This window comes from Ahaetulla prasina, chromosome 7 (assembly GCF_028640845.1).
Source record: "Ahaetulla prasina isolate Xishuangbanna chromosome 7, ASM2864084v1, whole genome shotgun sequence".
NCBI classification, from domain to species: Eukaryota; Metazoa; Chordata; class Lepidosauria; order Squamata; family Colubridae; genus Ahaetulla; species Ahaetulla prasina.
The window spans coordinates 53,905,874-53,929,121 of record NC_080545.1 but is presented as its reverse complement, the minus strand read 5'-3'; the positions used below and the strand labels follow the sequence as shown (position 1 = coordinate 53,929,121).

The 23,248-nt window shown below is 34.8% G+C and overlaps 1 protein-coding gene across 5 annotated transcripts in view; it reads left to right on the top strand.

The window, feature by feature from the left end:
• PPP1R12A (protein phosphatase 1 regulatory subunit 12A) overlaps window positions 1-23,248 on the top strand; it is a 107,833-nt gene that overhangs the window by 65,942 nt on the left and 18,643 nt on the right. For 2 of the 5 annotated variants that reach the window (XM_058191866.1, XM_058191863.1), the window contains exons 5-17: window positions 2,206-2,350; window positions 5,680-5,754; window positions 6,733-6,821; window positions 6,986-7,143; window positions 9,907-10,025; window positions 12,112-12,228; window positions 13,616-13,828; window positions 15,054-15,271; window positions 16,289-16,456; window positions 18,934-19,107; window positions 20,071-20,161; window positions 22,169-22,366; window positions 22,493-22,646. In XM_058191866.1, the coding sequence (XP_058047849.1) occupies window positions 2,206-2,350; window positions 5,680-5,754; window positions 6,733-6,821; window positions 6,986-7,143; window positions 9,907-10,025; window positions 12,112-12,228; window positions 13,616-13,828; window positions 15,054-15,271; window positions 16,289-16,456; window positions 18,934-19,107; window positions 20,071-20,161; window positions 22,169-22,366; window positions 22,493-22,646 (1,919 nt within the window). The remainder of the gene's footprint in view (window positions 1-2,205; window positions 2,351-5,679; window positions 5,755-6,732; window positions 6,822-6,985; window positions 7,144-9,906; window positions 10,026-12,111; window positions 12,229-13,615; window positions 13,829-15,053; window positions 15,272-16,288; window positions 16,457-18,933; window positions 19,108-20,070; window positions 20,162-22,168; window positions 22,367-22,492; window positions 22,647-23,248) is intronic. The other 3 variants (XM_058191868.1, XM_058191867.1, XM_058191865.1) reach the window with 2 other exon arrangements.

Below are 23,248 nucleotides of genomic sequence, written 5' to 3'. Positions count from 1 at the left end.
TTAATTGTTAGTGCAATATCTTTAAAGTTGTGTATGAGGTATCAGTAGAGTTCATTAATAGAATTTAATACTCTATTAATGCTTCATAAAAGCTTAAAATTGTGGACCCGGGAAGGGCAAGACAATATTCAGGTCATATCTATTCTTCCAGTTTCTTAGACATTTGAGAAGTTCCCAGAACCCTTCTTGCCTTGTTGTCACTCTGAATTAAGTGAATCCGCAATGTACGTGATGCAGTTTGTGATTTACTACTTAATTTGAGTGATAACCTAAAATTTCGTTGTTTGTGACAAATCTTAGAAGTTCATATTAACTCTCTCAAATTATTCTTTTTGCCACAAATCTTTATAAGACCTTTTACATTCCAGGTTCCACTTTTGCATACCGTATTTTTTCGGAGTATTAGACGCTCCAGACTATAAGACGCACCTACCTTTTTTGGGGAGGAAAACAAGAAAAAAAATCTGCCTCTGCCTCCCAGCAATTTGCCTCTTTGCAGCAAACAGCAACAGCCTGCTTTAGTTTCATTTTCATTTTCAGCACAGCCTGATTAGCACAAGAAAAAAAAAATCTGCCTCCCAGCAATTTGCCTACTTGCAGCAAACAGCGAAAGTCTGCATGGCACTAGGCAATGGGAATCCCTGCAGCCTGAAATAGCTAAGGGTCAGGAGGCCGAACCAACTGACAATCAGCTGTGCTAATCAGGCTGTGCTGAAGCTGAAACAGGCTGTTTGCTGTTTGCTGCAAGGAGGTTAATTGCTGGGAGGCAGAGGCCAATGGGTGGGGGCTGGTGAGTCGGCAGGGCTACATTCGGTGTATAAGATGCACCCAAATTTTCACCCTCTTTTGGGGTGGGGGAGTGCAGCTTATACTCTAGAAAATACGGTATATAAAAAATAGCGAAGCAATTAGAAATGCTGCAATTTCTTGTTTCTGCAACTATTATTTATATGCAAGTGTAGGTGTAAGCAGAGAATCACAAGCAATTAAAAAACCAGCAGATAGTGAAGACAGTCTTCTTTAGTTCTTCTTTTTCTGTTTTGGTTGTTGAGGGAGATAGAAAGTTCTGATTCTTGCTCTTCTAGTAACCTCAATCATTGTTAATTGATGTTGTTGTAGTGTGTCTTTGATGTTGTTTCTCCATATTCTTCTGGATCTGCCTCATGTTCTTTGAGTTTCTCTTTTTGTATATGCCCTGTACGGTATGGAATCACAAATTGTCCAATATTTATGATAACAATAGTGATGATAATAAAGATAATAGTACTAATGATAAATGAATAACAATGATATGGTGATAGTGATCATAATTTAATTATCACTGTTACCACAGGAGCTGCCCCTCAGTTGTGTGATTATCATGTTATCCCATGCCTACCTATTGTTTACTTTTTTCTTCCCATGCAGACCAGAGAGATTGGAAAGAAAGGGACTGCAAGAGAGTAAATAAGTTCACAATGGGAAATACACATTGAAAGCAATGCCTACTTATTCTCTTATATTTCCTTCCTCATCTCTCCACTCTTTGAGAAGGCATACAAGTGATTTCAGAAGGCAGTCTTTCTTATATCTCAATCATTTCCCCCTCCCCTTCTTGCAGAGTGGAGGGATTGGAAAGGAAGACAGAATATCAGCTATTTGCTGAGTGTATTTGTGACTGCCAATGAATGCTTTCAATGTGTATTTCCCATTATGTGACTGTTCAGTCTCTTTTAATCTCTTCCTCTCCACTAAATGTAAAAATAAACAATAATTCATTCTTGCTAATTATACCAGTGCCCAAGTGATCATTCCAAAGAACAGGGGAGTGGTTAGGAAGCACAAAAAAGCCAAAGGTGTCAAACTGATTAGCTTTGTCAGTTTTGAGTTGGCTATCCTGGCACTGCAGGGATTGTGGGGAGCAGTGGAGAAAAAGATAGTATAGTTGCAGCCATGTGATTTTCCACTTAGCAGCTACTTCACTTAGTGATGAAGTTGCCAATCTCAGCAATGAAGTTGCCAATCACTAAATGAGATCTATCTGTATTCATAATAATAACAATGTAGGATATGATAATTGTGATGAAAGTGTTAATAATAATGAAAGCAATAGTGATTATGATGACACTAAGTGACTGAGAGGGCAGCTTTTGGCACAATTCTGAATATGAATCTGCAAATGTTGTCCTCCTTGATTCGATCACATTATCTGTTCTAACTTAATAGGCTGTTAATACAAGCAGGGTATGATGTAAATATTAAAGATTATGATGGATGGACACCACTTCATGCAGCTGCTCATTGGGGAAAAGAAGAAGCATGTCGAATACTAGTTGAAAACTTGTGTGACATGGAAACTGTCAATAAAGTGGTAAGATTTCCATTTGACTTAATTCACAGCTTCTAACTGTAACAAAGATATTCTTTAATGCTGTCCTTAACATTTGAACTGTATATTTGAACTACAATAAGCTGAGCCTGATTTATTTTTTAAAAAAGGTTTTAAGGCAACTTAAAACTTCTTCAAATATTTTATGGTATTTGCTTTACCACACTTTAAGTTTTCCCTTGTGACTTTGCTACAGTCCCAACTAAAACTATATATAAATTGTTTTTTCAGGAAATCTTTCATTTCATCATTTTACTATTCAACTTTTTTTCCTTTCATCATTCCAACAAGCATTCTTGTTCATGTTGCCTCTTAGGAAAACTTTCAATGCTTCAGTGGCATTCTATAATATTCTTTTCATCTTGGTCAATGTAGTTTTGACATCCTTTTTTCTTATATCCACTTTTCGGTCATTCTAGTGGAAAAAATACCTCTGTATTTCATCATAAAAAATAAAATCATGTTTTTTATTCATTCCTTCGTCATCTGTATTCATGCTTAAATCTGTGTTTTAACCAGGTATTCGAAATTACCCTTTTTTTACTCACCAGATATTTCCTATTCTCATTTATTATTGGATCAAATAGGCCATTTAGTTTTACTGTATTCTCTCATTTTATTTCTTATTCATTAGTATCGCCTAACATTGATTGTGTGGATCACAACAAATTTTGGCAAGTTCTTAAAGAGCTGGGAGTACCAGACCATCTTATTTGTCTCTTGAGAAACCTGTATGCGGGTCAAGAAGCCACAGTGAGAACTGGACATGGAACCACTGATTGGTTCAAAATTGGGAAAGGAGTCCGGCAAGGCTGTATACTATCACCCTGCCTATTTAACTTATATGCAGAACACATCATGAAAAAAGCGGGGCTAGATGAATCAAAAATTGGAATTAAGATTGCCGGAAGAAATATCAACAACCTCAGATATGCAGATGATACCACTCTAATGGCAGAAAACGAAGAGGAACTAAAGAGTCTCTTGAAGTGGGTGAAGGAGGAGAGTGCAAAAGTTGGCTTGAAACTCAACATTAAGAAAACTAAAATCATGGCATCTGGCCTTCTCAATTCCTGGCAGATAGATGGTGAAGAAATGGAGGTAGTGACAGATTTTATTTTCCTGGGCTCCAAGGTCACCGCAGATGGTTTAATTTCTGCAGCCAAGAAATTAAAAGACGCTTGCTCCTGGGGAGGAAAGCTATGGCAAATCTAGACAGCGTACTAAAAAGCAGAGACATCACCCTGCCAACCAAAGTGTGTATAGTCAAAGCTATGGTTTTCCCAGTTGCAATGTATGGCTGTGAAGGTTGGACCATAAGAAAGGCTGAGCGCCAAAGAATTGAGGCCTTTGAACTCTGGTGCTGGAGAAGACTCCTGCGAGTCCCTTGGACTGCAAGGCGAACAAACAAGTCAGTTCTAGAGGAGATCAACCCTGACTGCTCTTTAGAAGGCCAGATCCTGAAGATGAAACTGAAATACTTTGGCCATCTAATGAGAAAGAAGGACTCACTGGAGAAGAGCCTAATGCTGGGAAAGATTGAGGGCAAAAGAAGAAGGGGACGACAGAGAACGAGGTGGCTGGATGGAGTCACTGAAGCAGTAGGCATGAGTTTAAATGGACTCCAGAGGATGGTAGAGGACAGGAAGGCCTGGAGGAATGTTGTCCATGGGGTCGCGATGGGTTGGACACGACTTTTCGCAACTAACAACAACAACATTGATCAGCCACAATATATGGATGGGATCAGGAAATAACTTTGAGTGCAGCAGAGTTTGTTTGTGTGTTTGTTTAACAAATTTATATAGCTGCCCAACTCACACGTAGGTGACTCTGGGAGGCTTGCAACATTTAAAAATCCACCACATAATGAAAACTCATAAAAATCTCTTATTTGACTTACATATAAGCAACAACACAAGCAAACCAGTCACTTGATCAGTTCCATCTTCATTTGTAGTCTCCAGGACTGCTGACAAAGCCATGCTTTTAGGGCCATTTAAAAAACAAGAGGATGGGGGCCAACTGTATCTCAGGGTGAACTATGTTCCATAGAGAATGGGCTGTCACCAAGAAGGCACTTTTTTGTGGACCCATCAGATGTACATCCCCAATCGATGGGACATAACCTGCTTTCCCATCCTGGTGGACTTGGTGTATATAATAGGGGAGAGGCAATTAAATTTTGTATTAGGAATTCATAGATTTAGTTATCCATAAATTGATTTTTATGTTTTTAGAATTTTTAGCTTTTAAAATTACTAACTCTTTGTATTTTACTCTTCCTATGGTGGTCTATGGCCCTAATGAAGTTTTGATCTGAGGGAGAGACAGACCTTCAAATAGCCTGGCCCAAAGCCATGTAGGATTTTAAAGGTCATAAACAGCACCTTTTTTTAAAATTCACATTTATATCCCGCCCTTCTCCGAAGACTCAGGGCGGCTTACACTATGTTAGCAATAGTCTTCATCCTATTTGTATATTTATATACAAAGTCAATTTATTGCCCCCAACAATCTGGGTCCTCATTTTACCTACCTTATAAAGGATGGAAGGCTGAGTCAACCTTGGGTCTGGTGGGACTAGAACCTGCAGTAATTGCAGGCAGCTGTGTTAATAACAGATTGCATTAGTCTGTTGAGCCACAAGAGGCCCTTGAAGTGTACCTGGAAGCAGATTGGCAGCCAGTGTAGCTCCCGCAAAAGACGTGACAAATGTGCAAGTCTAGGCTTGCACAAAATTGTTTGGACCGTGGCGTTGTGAATCAACTCAAGCTTCTGGATATTCTTCAAGGGCAGCCCCATGTAGATAATAATAATAATCCAGATAGGAGGTGACCAAGGCATAGGTATGAAGAGCATGTTGGTCCAGGAATGAGTGAAACTGGTGAACAACTTGAAGTTGTGCAAAGATTCTCCTGGCCATGACTGCCACCTGCTCCTTAAACAGGAATCACAAGTCCAGGAGAATCCCCAGATTATGCCAATATATTCTTTCTTTGGGAAGGATTGGAAAACTGATGTTGTTTCAGAACAAAGCTTTAAACTGCAGCTCTGATTCTAATTTCTTTAGAATGTATTCAGGGCTTTTGTAAGATTTAGTGATCAGAGCTACAGCTAACATGATTTTCACTGTCTCCCCCCCACCCCCCAAATTGTGGGAGGGAATTTGGCAGGTACTTCAAGAAGCAGATGAGGATACATTGGTATCTACGGGCAGCAGATTTAATAGATTTCCTGCTGGCAAATTCTTGTTCTTTATGGTTATTAGTTTAATTACACCATAATCTGATTTTTTTCCTCTTCTGTAGGGTCAAACAGCATTTGATGTAGCAGATGAAGACATTTTAGGTTATTTAGAAGAGCTTCAAAAGAAACAAAACATGGTAAGCTCTTTTAGTGTGCAAGAACAAAATGTGAACCAATATGAAGTTTCCTATTAGAATATCTAGAATTAACACAAAAGGACATCCACATTCATAATGAGTTCAAATTAAGAACTGTTCAGATATAATATTTTAATAGCTAGTGTTTTGCATATATTAAACTTACATCTTGCTAAGTTTTGGGCTTTTGAGCACACTACTAAAAAAAAATCTGGATTTCTGTATTGTTCTTTCTGAGGCCACATTTATTTCCTACTTCAAGCAGCATGGGAAGTTTTGTATTTATTCTTTGTATCCAAATGAGAAACACTGCTTGGTCCTTTAGCTTTATAAAATGTTGGGAAGAAGTTTAAACATAAGAGAATTAGTCCATCTTATTTCCAAAGCTTTATTTAGCTGCCAGCTAGAGCTTGTGACCCCATATTATAAGTTGTCATGATATACCACTGTGAGTAAGAAAGTGCCTTCTCCATATTAAGCTACAGCAACATATAATCTGATGGGAATCCATTTCTGTTCAGGGAGTTTGGTATTAACTCCCAAGACTCCATTTGCTAATAACTACAGTTCTTAGCTATTTTGAAGTTCCAGAGATCCTTACATTACTACTGCTACCAAATGCAGAAGCTTCACTTTCATAGTAGTTTCTCTTACAATACTTCCAGATAACTTTCTGAAAGCAGTGCCTAATAAAATAATTCATTGGTTGTGAACTAGTATTATTTTACTTTTTATCTATTTTATTTATTTTTATACTGACTTTGTCTTTAGGGAAATTTTATATGATCTTCAGATAGAAGAGATGGGAATGGTTTTAGACAGTTTGTTTGCTTCAGGTCAGGGTTGCTTTTTATTCTGAAAATTAGTTTTGAAAGATTAAAGGATTGTACTTTTTGAATTATTAATACTGCAATGTTCTTAGTAAATTTTACATATAATAATTAAAAATCTAATTAAGTATTTTAACGTTTCTTAAAGCTTCATAGTGAGAAGAAGGAGAAGAAATCACCTTTAATTGAAACAACAGCCAACATGGACAATAATCAGTCTCAAAAATCATTTAAAAAGTAAGTAGCTAAACTGAAACTAAGATAGGGAGTGGGGCAAAGAAGGATTAAGATTACACAAATTTGGACTAGAATGTGCTGTGGAACAAATAGTCCACCTTAATATTCAGTTTTTTCCCCCTAAAAGTAATAATAAATAAATGTTTATAATATTAATATTCCAGTAAAGATACTTTGATCATTGAGCAAGACAAGAATCCATCAAACATTGAGTCTTTAGAACAAGAAAAGGGTGATGAGGAGGAAGAAGGAAAAAAAGATGAATCCAGTTGCTCTAGTGAAGAAGATGAGGAAGAAGATTCAGAATCCGAAGCAGAAACAGGTAATGTGGAAACCACCTTTTTATTTATTTTCACTTCATTTTAATTTATTGTTTAACTTTTGTTTCTTCCTTGTTTTATGTTTGCTGCTGCCTTAAAAATAATATGAATTGATGCGGAGAGATAGATGGAAGGCATGAAAACAATGAGTAAGAAGTCTTGCAGCAAGAGTTGGAAAATCAAGTATTACATTCCCTTACATTTCACTTACATTATCATAAAGAGACTTATGTGATAGTGGGTTGCATTGATTTCACAAAAGCGTGCAGCATTGCTAAAGTTAGCTTGTTTAAAATTGCTGTCTCCATCACTTAAGGTGTGTGATGGAGTGTGTGTCCTGAAAGATAAGTGAGCAATGGTGATGCATGTTGAGATTATTTTGTTGGAAGTCTCAACAAATGAATGTGGAAAAATTAAATATACACTTCAAAGTGGTCTATTTATGCAAATTACATTGGTCACTTCTTTATTTTGTACACTAATAACTTGATTACTTGTTTTTAATCTTAATAACGAAGAATAATCTATCAAATTTATACACAAAATACTAGATATGCTATTTTTAAAAAAAATACACAAGCAGTTTGCAGTGAATATACTGGAAGCTTATCTTAGAAAATTATTTCTAGCAGTCTAGTAATTAATCTATAGCTAGAAAATTACAAAAAAAGTAATGCATAAATTGGCCTTTGAGATTAACTTTTGTCATAGCAGAACAGTTTCAGCCTTGTAAACTTCTACAAAATTCATTTCCTTCTTTTCTTTCCTATAGGCTTTATAGTTTTGCTATATAGCACAATATGATTAATTTTAAAATAACAAACCAAAAAGTTATACTTTTAGTTCACTTAATTATAGTAATGTAATATTGAAAATCTTGCTGCAGTCCAAGAATGACTTAAAGGTTCAGAGTCATCACTTCAGCATTTCTTGAGTTACATGACTTTCATTGCTGTGTTTTCTTTGTTCCTACTATGCAATTTTGTGCCAGGAAAATATGACTGTGACACAAGAATTAATTTATGTAAACTTGGAGATTTTAAAATATCAACAGGACTTTCATCATACTTTATTTGGCATGCTAGAGAACTTAACTTTTCCCTGAAGCTGAATCTCTATGTTCCAAATTTGTACTTTCATTTTCTTCCGATTATTCATTGTAAGGTAGATTCAGAAGTCTACTATAAGTAGTGGTACTTGGAAAAAGATTCTAGATGGATTAGATGCCTACTATAATACCTCTTTTGCATAATATGTATATAGACAGGATTCAATTCCATACATCAGTATTTCATTTTTTAATGAAAAGCACTGGAAATATTAGTTCTTTTAAATGTGCAAAACATGAAAAGGTAAATTCCCTGATTGTCCGGTTTTCACCCTCCTGTAATGATTCAGTATCAATTCACTGAGACTAGATTGGACTTCAATTTGTTGAATACTTGCTTAGTTATTAAAATATATTTACTGTTACATATTGACATATTATATATAATTATATCCCATGTAGTCAATTATTTTTCTGGGTGCCTTTGCTAAGAGTTGTAAAACATGAAAGAGTGCCTTCTCAACTGTTGTATTTGGGATTGAGAGCCACATTTCACTTTGCCTGACTCTTACATCAGAGATTGACAGCCATGATCTGTGGAGCATAAACTCTTTCCCAGTCATATTTTTGCAGCTCATGCAAACTATGAATTCTATTACTGATATTTGATGGTATCTGGAGATTATTAAAAAGAAACATTAAAATGGTACATCAAGATTCTAATAGGCTCCAAAAATTAAAAATGTCCTGAAATTCTGTATCATTTTCGTTATTAAGGCTGTGTCCCCTGTAAATTTTGACTGGAAGAAAATAATCCTATTCATCACCATTACCCTAATATGTTTCTAGCAATTTAGGAGCTATTCTTGTGTTTTTAGACTTTTGCACAATTCTTAGTTTTGGTTTCATCTTATTTTAAGTGTTTTATCATATGTGTATTATTATTTAAAATGTTTATTGTAAACATCCCTCCATTACTCAGAACACATCAATAGCATATGAATCCATTAATTAAAACAACACTATTTTCTTGTTGCATCCTACTGTTAATTAGTACCAGGAATGATACAATAATTTCATCAGTTTTTAATAGCAAAATATAGTTTTCTGCTATGAGAATATACTGTGGGAAATATTCCTCTCATAATCTTCCCTTCCCTTCCCTTCCCCTCCCCTTCCCCAACTTGCAAGAAAGATGGAATCTTGTTTTGTGCTTTAAAGTAGCCACTACAAGTAGTCTATGACTTATGACAGCTTATGACATTGTACTTTTATAAAACCATGTTGACCATGTTGTTTAGTGGCAGCAATTCCAATAGTCCTGGTTGCTGTCATTAAACAAGGTTTATGCAGGTTAAGTGAGAACCAACATGACAACTTCTAGATTCTTGTTGGCTTCTCTTGTTTTTGTGGGAAGCCGGCAGAGAACATCAGAAATAATGATCATATGACCATGACTTGTTGCAACATCATAATTGTGAGATGGGCACCAAGCACTGGATTATGATTTTGTGATGGCAGGGATGGCCAGAACTATGAGGATTCATCATAAATACTATTTGGTGATAATTTTGTGAGTAGTTACAATAATTAAAAATATTTCTTAACAAAATTAGCTCTTTAGTTTTGGAGTGTAAACTAATGCCTTTTGAGAGAATGGGATAGTTACAGACAGTACATTTATATTATATAAACTGTGAATGATTTTTTTTAATAGAAAAGAACAAATCTATAGCCAATAATTCAAGTACTACCAATGTGCAAGCTTCTTCGATTGTTGTAACAACACCATCTGTTCCTACTGGTCAAGTGACACCTACATCCCCTCTTAAAAAGGTAAAAGATGCTTTTATTCATTTACTAGTACTAACATTTAATTGTATGTAATTGCATATCTATTTAAAAAGAAAAAAAATTAATTTAATCATCGAGGTAAGTTGTCCTGCTCCAGAGGCAGAAAAGCTGTCCAAATTATGACACCACTAATACTATGTGTTTGACACAGGGGATAAGGATTTTATGCTGGAATGCAGTGGTTTGTCTTTTGCCAAATGTAACACTTTTCATTCAAGCCGAAAACTATATTTTGGTGTCATCCATCCATATAGCATTCTTCCAATAGCCATTTGGCTCATCCATGTGTTCTTTCGCAAAGTGTAAATAGGCAGCCATGTGCTTTTTGGAGAGTAGTAACTTTCTCCTTGCAATCCTACCATGCACATTATTGTTGCTCAGTATATTCCTGATAGTGGTTTCACTAATGTTTGCCAATGCAAAAGAGGCTATTAGTTCCTTAGATATTACCTTTAAGACCTTACTCTTGGTGTCATCCTGGTTGATCACCCACTCTAGGAGAGGGTGACAGTGCTGCTGAATTCTCTCCATTTTTACAGTCTGCCTGACAGTGGACTGTTGGACTTCAAACTTTTCTAGCATTGAGAGCATTAACGACTATATTTTGGAGGTCCTGAAATCACTTTTGTTTAAGCATGACACATTTCCACATAGCCGTGTTGAAAAGATCTGACTTTGATTCTAATTTTCCCTATAAACCAATTTATAATCCTGGAGGTTCACATACTTTTGCCATAAACAAATATGTAGCTTTTGTATTGCTTATATGTTGAAGAACAAGGATTTTAATTACTTACCAACTATAAAAAAAACCTTCATGAAATCTTAAATGCTACAAATTGAGGTGAACACTAGTGTTTTACTGTGCTACATTGGCAATAATTAAGAAACGTTTATTATTTCTTTCTAGAATATTTTTTTAATTTCCCAGTCTAACATATAATCCTTGGTTTTCCTTAATGGTCTTTCATCCAAATACTGTGTAGTTTTCAATATTTGTTAGATGCTAGGTATGGAAAACTACTGTGTCAGTTCTCAGTCAGCTCAATTTAGAGTTCTGTCAATTAGTTAAAACTGTCAATTTCTCAGTAGATTTGAGAACACCATAAAAGAAAAACTGTAAAGAGTAAGAATTCCTGATAGCCTTTACCAATGGTCTCAGCAAATCTCGAGGGATATGGTGTGCTTCAGATTTGAAGCTGAAAAGATGCTTCAGAGCATTTGTTAGTGTGTTTACTGCATCTCTTGGCTCATCTATAAAGAAGATACATCTATCTGCACTTGCATTATAACTTTGCAGTCCAAGGAAAAAAATACTTTTAAGCTAAGGAAGTGCCAATAGCATGCTCACACCTTTTCTGCAATTTACACCGTTTTGTCACTTTCTTATATCAAATACTCATTTTCTTGGGAAGTACAGCTATTGTGTATTCCTTAATGAGGTGCTCATTTGTAGAATCTGAAGCATCTTTTGGGTTTAGATTCAGAAAACAGCACATCTGTACTTTTCTATATATTATGTGAACATGGAGAAGAACCAATTAATTTATAACATAGCAGTAGGTTTCAACTATTTCCACATCTAGTTGCAATACTAAGGGAACTTTTATCCATGTCTTTGTTACCGATTAAGTAGTGGTGATCTTTAGTGAAAAAGAAAATAGAAAAAATAAATAAATATCAATTTTGTTCTACAACTCTTCTGACTTTCCTTTATTGCTTTTCTCACCCCTCTCTTCTTTATTTCCTTTTTGTATATGGTTGGGGGGTCTTCCAACATTAGAAGTACTAAAGTGGATTCTTCATTCAAGAATATGTCTAGAGTCAAGGGATGAGGAGAAAGTTTTGTGAATCCTTACACCAACATTTTAATATATTTTAATTCTATATTTCAATAATTAATTCTATTGTCATTAGGGACTTTTGATGGAATAAATTTAAACAAAGTGTCTAGTGCATTTTTGTAAAAAATAAATAGGGTACAAATGCATGTAGTTTTTTAAGGCAAACACCATTTGTTTTATTCAATCTTTATATCTTTTATGTGTCTTGTCCCAATTGGCTTTAGTATGACTCTCCCTCTCCTCTCATGCCTGTGATGGACTGTGTAGATCCTGCATCATGGAGGCAGGGGTTACATAGAACTGGCATTATTCTTGTGCCAAGTAAAGGTGAAAAGTCTCTGGTGAGGGCATTGTATGTTTAGCTTCTTTTTCAGGTTACCAAATAACAACGGCTAATTCCAATGTTGGCATCATAATTGCATGATTTTAAACAGTGTTATTTTTGCATCATGGCAAGTATGTATTCATAGTGCAACATTTAAAGCTAACCTTTGGGAAAAAAATTAGTTATTTTGAAATTTTAACTTCCTCAGGTATGAAGCTTTTCTTTCTTCTCCAGAAATATAAAATATATATTTGAAAAAAACCTCATAAAGCATGGAATTCTAGAATTAAAATGATGGAAAATGAGAGCCAAAGAAAAGCTCAAATTCTTGGACTTTGACAGAAGCAGTTATTGTTTGCATTCATCCCCATTATTTGATCTTATTTTCTCAGCTTAAATAAATATTTTTGTTATAAAATTAAGCACCAAATAAATTATTCTATGGTCTACCAGAAATATTGCATTCATACATTACACAAAGCCACATTAATGGTTTAGTGTTTTGGACTGTTGCAATCCAGACCATTGCATCTTACTGACGATCCATGATACATCATAATCACAGTTCAGTGCAATGTATGAATCCAGCCAATATTGCAATATTATTTGCACATAAGAAATCCAGCATCTTCATAGTTATACTTTAATCATTAAACCTTTTCATTGCTGCTGATTGGCTAGGAAGGAACCCTGCCTTTCATTTTTGGAGAGCGGATAAGAGTATTAACAAAGCAATACTTTTAAAGATAATATATTTTTTCACTATTGCTTTATTTGGAAAGTGTTCCGGGGGGGGGCAGTTATCCCGAGTAGCAGAACATTTCTAAGAGCTTTTTAAAAGGAGGCTTGCTAGAATTAGTTTCCAAATAAACTATGTAATTTTGAATCAGGCTGCACATAGTTGCTGTATATGACCCTCTGATAAAGTCATCTGTAGTGTTTATTTTTTGGATTTTATAAGAATAAGTGGAAGCATGCAAAGATTAATTGCTATATTCCTTAAATAAAGCATCCATGTTGTGTGAATGTAATTTGAACCACATAGAGTTTTAACCTTCACAATCTCCACAAAGCAAAAAATAGAGTTGCTTGCCTGAACTTCTGTTCTCTAAGTGTGCATTGTGTGATTGTGTACCATATCTTCATTCTGTAACACAGAAACTTCTATTTTAGCCAATATACTTTGTTTTGGTATTAAAGATGGTTGCAATGTAATTAAGAAGAATGATGCTATTTCTTTGATTTATGTATACTTGTCAGTGAACAGAGCAGAAAACCTGTTGTTGTTGTTGAGATTCTAGAATTTCTTGTTTTCTGGTCTGTACATGTCCTTTCTTAAATGTTTGACTGTATGATGGATGCTTGGAAGCAAGCTTATAAAAAAGCAACTCTGTGTTTTGCAGTTTCCAACTTCAACTAAGATTTCTCCCAAAGAAGAAGAACGAAAAGATGAGTCTCCTGCTTCTTGGAGATTGGGTCTTCGAAAGACTGGCAGTTACGGGGCTCTGGCAGAAATTACAGCTAGCAAGGAAACTCAGAAAGAAAAAGATTCAACAGGTGTTATACGTTCAGCTTCAAGCCCTAGATTGTCATCTTCGTTAGATAACAAAGACAAGGTAATTGTTTTCCTCCAAAATTTGCAACATAATTAAATTATTGTTAATTAAGTTACCCTTGGTAGTGATTTCAAACCAAAGCAGTACATGTTTGAATGACAACCAGATTATGAAAACACAGACCAGATTTTTATGTCCATAATTTGTGGGTTAAGGTCTTTACCTGCATGAATGGTAAAGTCAATTTGAAACATAAAATCTCAGTGAGGAGCAGGGCTTCAAGTGTCTTTCTGTGTATTTTTCTTTGATTCTTGATTAGCATATGTAGACTAGTGTCTTGCAGAAAGATTATGGCTTCTCTTCCATCTCTCCCCAGATATCTGTTACTAATACCTTTGAGGGTGCAGCATATATCTGCTGCTGTAATGCTTTGTGAAGAGAAAGTAATTCTGTGAAATTATCTTGTTATTTGCCCTTTCTGTATTTTAGTTCAGGTTTAGCAACTAATCAGCTTTCTAGATTTTAATTTTGTAAGTATTTTAAAGTATAAATCAGAAAGAGTCTGGTACTATCTTTTCACATTAATAAATTGTATGAAAAGTTGTAAGGTTTTCTAAACTACAGCTCACTTACTCTAATGCCTGGAATAGCTAAATTGATGTAGCATTTAAATTAGGATGGCAGCAGGGAAAAAGGAACAGACTAGTTATGCAGATGCAGAAAACAAGTATGTTATCAACTGTTGTAATTTGTTTAAAACTCATTGTGTTTATTGAGATCTTCTGAGATTGTCATATAAATTTGATAGACAAGACAGACAGACAGATATACACATATAGTCTGGAGGTTTTTGAAGTATGTGAATTTAGCAGTTTCGCACTCATTTGGGCTGATTAAGTTTCTTTGAAATAAGAAATAGCTTCTTTGAAAATCTGTAATAGAGTATCCCGGAAATACTTTGATATTATTTTGTCCTTATTCTGGGACCTGATGTCAAATTTAGGTACATTAATTCTGTTGTGCGAAATCTGGCTTGATTATCCAATTTAGAAGCATGGTCAACTGATGATGATGCTTTAGGGGAAGAGCATGAGATACACAGTCCTTAGATTAATTTCATGAAGCCCTTAGCTTACTATTCTGTAAAATTGTTTGGAGGAAATTGTAAATTTATCATGGAATATATCAAGAATGAATATACTTATTACACAGAGGAAATTGGTTCTTTAAAAAATAAAACTTTAAATTGGTTGTAACTGAAATATTATTTTAAAAACTCTTTCAGGAGAGAGATACAAAAACAACTAGGCTTGCATATGTGGCACCTACAATACCAAGGCGGTTGGCCAGTACATCAGATATTGAAGAGAAAGAAAATAGGGATTCTTCAGCCAGTATAATACGTGGTAGTGGTTCTTATACTAGAAGAAAATGGGAAGAAGATGCAAAGAAAAATATCTCAAATGAAGGAACTGCATCACTAAATTCAAGCTATCAGAAAAGGTAAATAAATAATACTTTATAATATGAGGTATTTTCCAGAATGATTGGCAAAAAGCAAGCATGTAAAAGAATATTAACATTTTTTTTGTTTCAGCTATATAGTGAGTGCTTGATTTTGAATATAATCTAATCAAAGAGAAATTTAAAGAACAACAACATTTAAAATAAATATATTTTAATATATTTCAATACACAGTTGAATAATATATTTAATATATGTAATTTATACTGATTATATAAAAAGAATAGTTTTCCATAAATGAAAAATAACAATTACTTCATTACTACAATGATTCCTGTACTTGTTTGACAGGAAAGTTGATTTTGGTCTTATTCCCCCATTTTTTGGTACGAACATAAGAAATATTGGAGCGGGGGTATTATTCTCTAAGATGTTTCTCTGGGTTTGTAATTTTTTTCTACCTGCTTTTCTTTTGTCAGGAATCATGCTAAATATAGAGTTGTTTTTCTTTTGATATTAATAACTAAAAGGCGCATTTTATGTAATTCACTGGTTTTTTTTAAAGTCTTCCATAATGTAATGAACTAAATAAATGTAAGAATATTTTCTTTCCTGTCATTGGAAGCAACAGTAGAAATAGGATTGCCTTTCATTGATACAAATATTTTAGGTAGGTGTCAGTTCTTCACTAATGAGTTTGCTTTATAATTTTTATTGCTTTATAACCAGTATATAAGTTACTGATTTTTGGTTTCTTAAAACATGCATTTTTAATGGATTTCATTTGCTTACTTTTACCTGCATAGTTGTAATTATAGTTAATATTAAATATATAAAATAGTATTAATAATTACATCATTACTATTTGATAAATATGCCTTAGTATTACATGGAAAAATGCAAGCATGTTTTATTGGGTTAAGACCGTGTAATCATAAGAGGAAAAGTAGTAGTCATGTATTATAATTATCGTTTTTCCTTTTAGTGGATTTAATTGGCATTTGGTCAAAAAATCATCAGTGTAAAAATATTTCAATTTTTTTTTTATTTGGTAGCAGTTCCTTTGGTAGAAGACAAGATGACTTGATTAATACTAGTGTTCCAAATACTACATCTATATCAACTGTTACCTCTCTCACTGGTCTTCAGAAAAATCTGCTTTCTAGTACAAGCACTGCTGCAAAGACCACAACAGGTTCAGCAACATCAGCCATGCAAAGCAGGTGAGATTAATGTGAGCTTTTGTGCATAAGGTACTGGGCCTGCAGTTTTGTGCTGATTTTGTGCCTACAGGTGAATTAAAAGCATTTGAGGCCAGAGTAAATACCACATGTGCACTTAAATTAATTTTCAACTCAAGTTGTAGTATTGTTCTGATTCCAAGATAAATTCCTTTTTTCTTGGCATAATTCACTTATTTGTATCTTAAAATATTATGGATTTCATACAATGATTTCTGTGGGTTTTGAACATTCCTTAAGGAACTTGCCGGAGATATTGATCTCAGGAATGATTTGACAGACTGCACCTTATTTATCTGTATGTATTTAATTAATAATACTGCACAGGCTCTGCCCCACTTCTAACTCCTAACCTCTGATGGCAAAACCATGTTCTCATGGTTTTGCCATCAGCAGGGTCGAAGCCATTCTGATTTCCACGGTGGGGTGGGCGTGATCATGTTCCAAAAACATGATAGAAAAAGTGCTCTTTCAGATGACATTTCTTGGTCAATGGAACTCACAGCATGCCTCTCCTGCATTTGCTCTCCTAATAGGATGAGTAAATGTAATTCGAAGGAGGTCCTTGTGTCTATGTGCATGTGATTAGGTAGAAATCAAAACCATGGATTATATACTGCTGTTCTGCCAATTTCATAGCATTATTTGTGTGTATATTCAATTACGGTAATATTATTTATCATATTTTTCAGACTATAAAATGCACCGGACTATAATACGCTCCTAAATTTACAGGAGGAAAACAAGAAAAAAATAGTTTTTGGCCTCCGTGTGTTGTGTTTTTGCCCTCCGACGGCCCCAGAAGCACTCTACAGTGCTCCACACGGTCCATTTTTGCCAAAAGCGTGCCTGTTTTTGCCCTGCAGAGTGCTTCTGTAGGCCAGGGAGGGCAAAAACATGACACGTGTATTCAGTCTATAAGATGCATCTAAATTGTCACCCACTTTTAGGGGGAAAAAAGGAGTGTCTTATACTCCAAAAAATATGGTGGATATTATTGAGAATAACTAACATTTATTCACTGATCAAGAAGTGGAAATGTCGGGTAGTTTATCTGGGTTCTTTGCACTGAAGATGATTGAATATAAACATAGCTTCTATTGGAGTATTTATTTAACTATTAAATATGCCACCCATTTTGCTGTCCAAAGCAACTCTGGGTATCTTACAATATACCCTACTTTTTGGAGCATAAGACACACTTTTTCCCCCTAAAAGAGGGTGGTGCGTCTTATATACTGAATACAGCCATTTTTGGCCTCCCAAAACCCCGCCCCGCACGTTCTGTTTTCTCAAACAATACTTCTTTTCTTTTCTTTTCTTTTCTTTTTCCTTCTTTTTCTTTTTTTCTTTTTCTTTTTTTTTTTGCAAAAATGGGATGCACAGAGGGTTTGGGAGGCTTGTAGAATGCTCCTGGGGGCTGAGGAGGACAAAAATGTGATGCATGGGGGGTTTGGGAGTCCAAAAATGGGCCCTTTTTTTGCAGAATGGGGTGTTTTTGCCTCCCAGCCCCCAGGAGCACTCTGCAGGCCTCCCACACCTCTGGACCCCATTTTTGCAAAAAACAGGCCCATTTTTGGCCTCTCAAACCCCCCATGTGTTAGGTTTTTGCTGTCCCCAGCCCCCAGGAGCACTTTGCAGGCCTCCCAAACCCTCTGCATACCCTGTTTTTGCAAAAACAGGCCCATTTTGGCCTCTCAAACCCACCCCATGTGTTAGGTTTTGCTGTCCCCAGCCCCCAGGAGCACTCTGCAGGCATCCCAAACCCTCTGCATACCCTGTTTTTGCAAAAAACAGGCCCGTTTTTCACAAAAATGGGACGCACAGAGGGTTTGGGAGGCCTGCAGTGTGCTCCCAGGGGTTGGGGAGGGCAAAAAATTTTTTTTTCTTGTTTACCTCTTTGAAATCTTGGTGTGTCTTATACTCTGGTGCGTCTTATAGTCCAAAAAATAGGCTAATAAAAATAGAAATATAAAAACAATTTAAGAACAATTAAAATTACAAGGATTAAGACTAAAAATCACAGACGGAAGTGGCGTGTCTTCTCTGTCATTGCACCAACCACCAAAAGCATCTCTAACTGGCTGAGTATTACTACATATTAATATAATTTGACATTTCTTTCAGTGTATTATTTTAGCCATATTATGTTTAAATTTCAATGCATCAGTTTGTCATTTTACATATGACCCCGGCCCAAAATCCAAATAATATTCACAAAAAGGAATAACTATATGTCATTGCATAATAATAACATCAGTACTTGAGAAATAAAGTGAAAAGATAGTTCAGAAAAATTCACTTAGAACATTTGGATAATTTTAAAGCAGAGCTTAGCAAGTTTGCATATTTTTTAAAAATGAAAAAGAACGTTTCTTTGTATCACACTCTCTTAGTGAACTGCTTTTATTGCTTAGCCATTTTTCTTTTCTTTTGTCGTTTTTGCTGGGATCCTATAGTACCTCAAATCGTTTATGGGCTGACGATAGCACTGAGAAAGACAAGGACAATGTTTCTACAGCACTGACTGTTCCTGTTGCACCCTCAGTTGTAAATACTGGGGTTACTACTACTGCCTTGACTACAACTACTACTGGTACTGTGTCATCTTCAGAAGTCAGGGAGAGACGCAGGTATGTACTAATAAAAATATTACTTTTCTTGTATATTAGTATGCTTCTTGCATACTGCTCCAAGCTTTTTATATGTAAAAAGCCAGTTAATGTAAAAGAAAGGTTTAAAAAGCAAGTAAGTTCAAAATCTCGGTATTTGGTTTGTTCATCACTCTCACTAGCATGTCAAGATGCGTATGAACATTTCACAGAATCAAATAACAAATTTAAGTTTCTAATTTTCAAAGTATTTTTTATTTTTTAAAAAATTACTGGTATGTTGTGTTGCAGGTGTCTTCTTATAAGATTTGATATCGCATTCATCCAAAATAGTAACAATTTAAAATTATCTGGTAATTATATACAGGTAGTCCTTGACTTATAACCATTCATTTAACGACTGTTTGAGGTTAAAACAGTACTAGAAAAACTGATTTAAAACCAGTACACATACTTAGAACCATTGCAGCTTCCCCACTGTTATGTGTTCATAATTCAGGTATTTAGCAATTGGCATGTATTTATGATGGTTGCAGTGTCACAGGGTCATGTGATTGCCATTTGTGACTTTCCCAGTCAGTTTCCAACAAGCAAAGTCAATGGAGAATCAGATTCACTTAACAACCGTGTTATTGTAGGTGACTTGTTTAACAACCATGGCCAAAAGGTTATAAAATTGAGTGTGACTCACTTAATAATTATCTTACTTAACAATAGAAATTCTGGTCTCAATTGTGGTTGTAAGTTGAGGACTTGTGAATTATTTTCATAGTAGTTAGGGATAAAAATAGTGTGTCAAGCTAAACGTGTGATTAATTATCATGCAAACATCCTTTCAAGTCTAATTAAAGAATTAGAAATGCAACATAGGCATTTTCAGCCTTAGCATTATTTAACCAAGAAACTTAAGGAATTCTGTGTGTGTGTTATCTAAAAGTTCAATTATTTTATGCTGAGTATTACCTACCAGATCTTTCATTCCAGGTCATACCTCACTCCAGTTCGGGATGAAGAATCAGAATCCCAAAGAAAAGCTAGATCAAGACAAGCAAGGCAATCCAGGAGATCCACACAGGTACAGCAATCTTTGGTATCTTATCTCATAAAATGGTGGTATTGTGTGCTTTGCATTTTTATATCCTGCCAAAATATATGGTATATAAAGAAGTGATGGAATTTTATAGTTATCTGGAAATGTGCTGTTTGTGGAGTCCTTGATGCTCTCTGGGCTCGGTTGTTTGCCATAGACATTTCATTATCAGAATAGATAATATGTTCATTGCACTGCATAGCAGTAAAGATACTGTCTAGACTGATCACAAAAAAGTCTGCAAGCAAACAAGTTCAGAAAGCATCAAGGACTCCACATTTCAAGTCTGAGCTCCATTTATTCTCTCCTAGTGTATTTGTCTATCATAGTAATCAGGTTTTTTAAACAAAAATTGAATCATCTTTTTTCTAAACTTTGCCGTAGTTTCAATAGTCAAATTCAATGAATAGTTGCTGAGATTTTCCCAATTACAGAAAAGGATGCATTTGCAAAATAAAAGAATTGAAAAATTATGAAATTGGCTAGTACTGAGGTGGTTTTTTTAAAAAAAGCCCTCCGTAATGAAATTTGGAACAGGAGGGAATAGCTAGAGTAAATAGTTATAATTGTATTAGAAGATGAGGCAGAGGAGGGAAGTTGCCTTTTGGTTCCCACATTAGAAGCCCTTGATAGAGCAAGGGAGCTTTTCCATGAAAAGGATTAGTGATAACTACCAAGACCTAAGTCTCCAAGTTTTATGTACCTCTTCTCTCTGCTTACCAGTCAGCAAACAGGCTATGGAAGACGAAATTTTTTTTACACATGATTTAGCACAGAGACAAGGTGTATTTTTCTCTTAAGCCATAAGTTCACTTCAGGTTTATTTGTTTACTTGTATTTATCCCATTTTATTTTTTATAAATAACTCAAGGTGGCAAAAATATCTAATACTCCTTCCTCCTCCAATTTTCCCCATAATAACTGTGTGAGGTGAGTTGGGCTGAGTGAAAGTGACTAGCTTAAAGTCACACAACTTGCTTTCATGTCTAAGGCAGGTGTTTTGCCTGATACCATAGCCACTAGACCAATTTATTATTTATTTATTTATTATTTATTAATTCGATTTGTATACCACCCTTCTCCCGAGGACTTAGGGCGGTTCACAGCCAGTAAAAAATACATATAATACAAGTTAAGAACAATATAAAAAACTGATTCAATTTATGGCCTAAAAACTAAAATAAGAATAAAACCCCGTTTAAAAAACTGCATTTAAGCTAGCCCTGCGCGATGGAACAGAAGAGTCTTCAGCTCGCGGCAAAAGGTCCGGAGGTCGGGGAATTGACAGAGCCCCGGAGGCAGCTCATTCCAGAGGGCAGGAGCCCCCACAGAGAAGGCCCTCCCCCTGGGGGTCGCCAGCCGGCATTGTTTGACCATTGGCTCTCCATTAGTCTTAATTAAATATTATTAATCTTATTAAGCCTATTGTTTGGGTAGATGCATATTTCCTTCTTTCATTGGGATCCCTCCATAGTTTCTACTCACTTTCTTCTCTTCCCTTGGGTTTTTCCTCATAAAATTAGACTAGGGACATACATCTCTCTTTTAAGTGATTTGTATTCTATAATTGCTGGACTATATGAGCAGTGTAAATACAATGGATTAAAATATAAAAAAAATCACAAAAGCCGTGTAAAATCAATCATGATGTTCTAATTAAATAATATTATTCATATTCACATTAGAGTTTCTTTGAATTTAGCTACATATACCTGTGCATAAAATATAGAATTAACATAAATGATGGAAATTTATGAATTATATTAAAATATGAAAAGGATTTTAATCTTGTACCATTATTGGCATTCTACTATTTTTCAGAAATGTGTATCCTTAAATGTCATGCAATATAGTTGTGTCTAGTATTTATATCAGAGAGAGATCCTTGGAATGTCACTAATTAATTTAAAAAGTTCATAATAGTGCTTGAAAATCAAAATACATTAAATAGAATAATGATAATAAGTTAACATTAGGATGATTCTTTTCTAGGGTGTAACATTAACTGATCTCCAGGAAGCTGAAAAAACAATTGGTAGAAATCGTCCTACACGAACTAGAGAACAAGAGAATGAAGAAAAAGAAAAGGAAGAAAAAGAAAAACAAGACAAAGAAAAACAGGAGGAAAAGAAAGAATCTGAAACTAAAGATGATGATTACAGGCAAAGATATGCACGAACATTAGAGGAGGTATTTTATATTTTAAAAATGTGTGAATAAGTATTGTGATAATTCTCAAACAGTATGAGAACGATTTTGATAAATGTGCCTATTCTGATATTTCAAAACTGATGTTGATTTTTTTTTATTGACAAGCCTTATCATCGTTATAGAACTACATCTTCAACTGCTTCATCAACTTCTTCACTAGCTACTTCTTCTAATTCTTCAAGTCAATTGAATAGACCAAATAGCATTATAGGTATAACTTCTGCTTACTCAAGAAGTGCAGCAAAAGAAAATGAGAGAGGTAAATTTTCTCTGATTTCTTTTCCTTGCTTTCATTACCAATAAAATAACTGTCCTTCAAAAGATTATTGGGGAGGTTAATGAATAACTAATAAAGCATATAGAAATCTTCTTGCAGCATTACAGGCTGGGATACTTCTTTTCATTAAAATATTTTTAATTGCTTCCAATAGATGAAATATAAATTTATTCCTATTATCAAGTGCCATAGTTCATACTTGTAATTCTGGCCAGTGGTGAAAACTTTTTTAAAAAAAAAACATTTTAGAATGTGGCTGAAACTAAATATTGTGTCACCTTAACATAGATTCATTTTTCAGCCCTGAAGACTGGAACACTGAAATAAACAAGTACCTGGATGTTTATCATTTCTTAAATTAATTCAAGGGTAAAGACACTTATAAAATGCATGATGGCAAAGGAATGTAATGTGCTTTGTGCAGCCATGCTTAATAATTATTGTACAAGTTAATAAAAGCATTTTGAAGCTGAACAATCAGTTTGAAAGTTAAGATTTGATTTTATTATTATCTTAAATTTATTTGTACCAATGGGTATTTATTATTTTGTGAAAACTGCATAGAAAAGAAAGCAGATCTAACT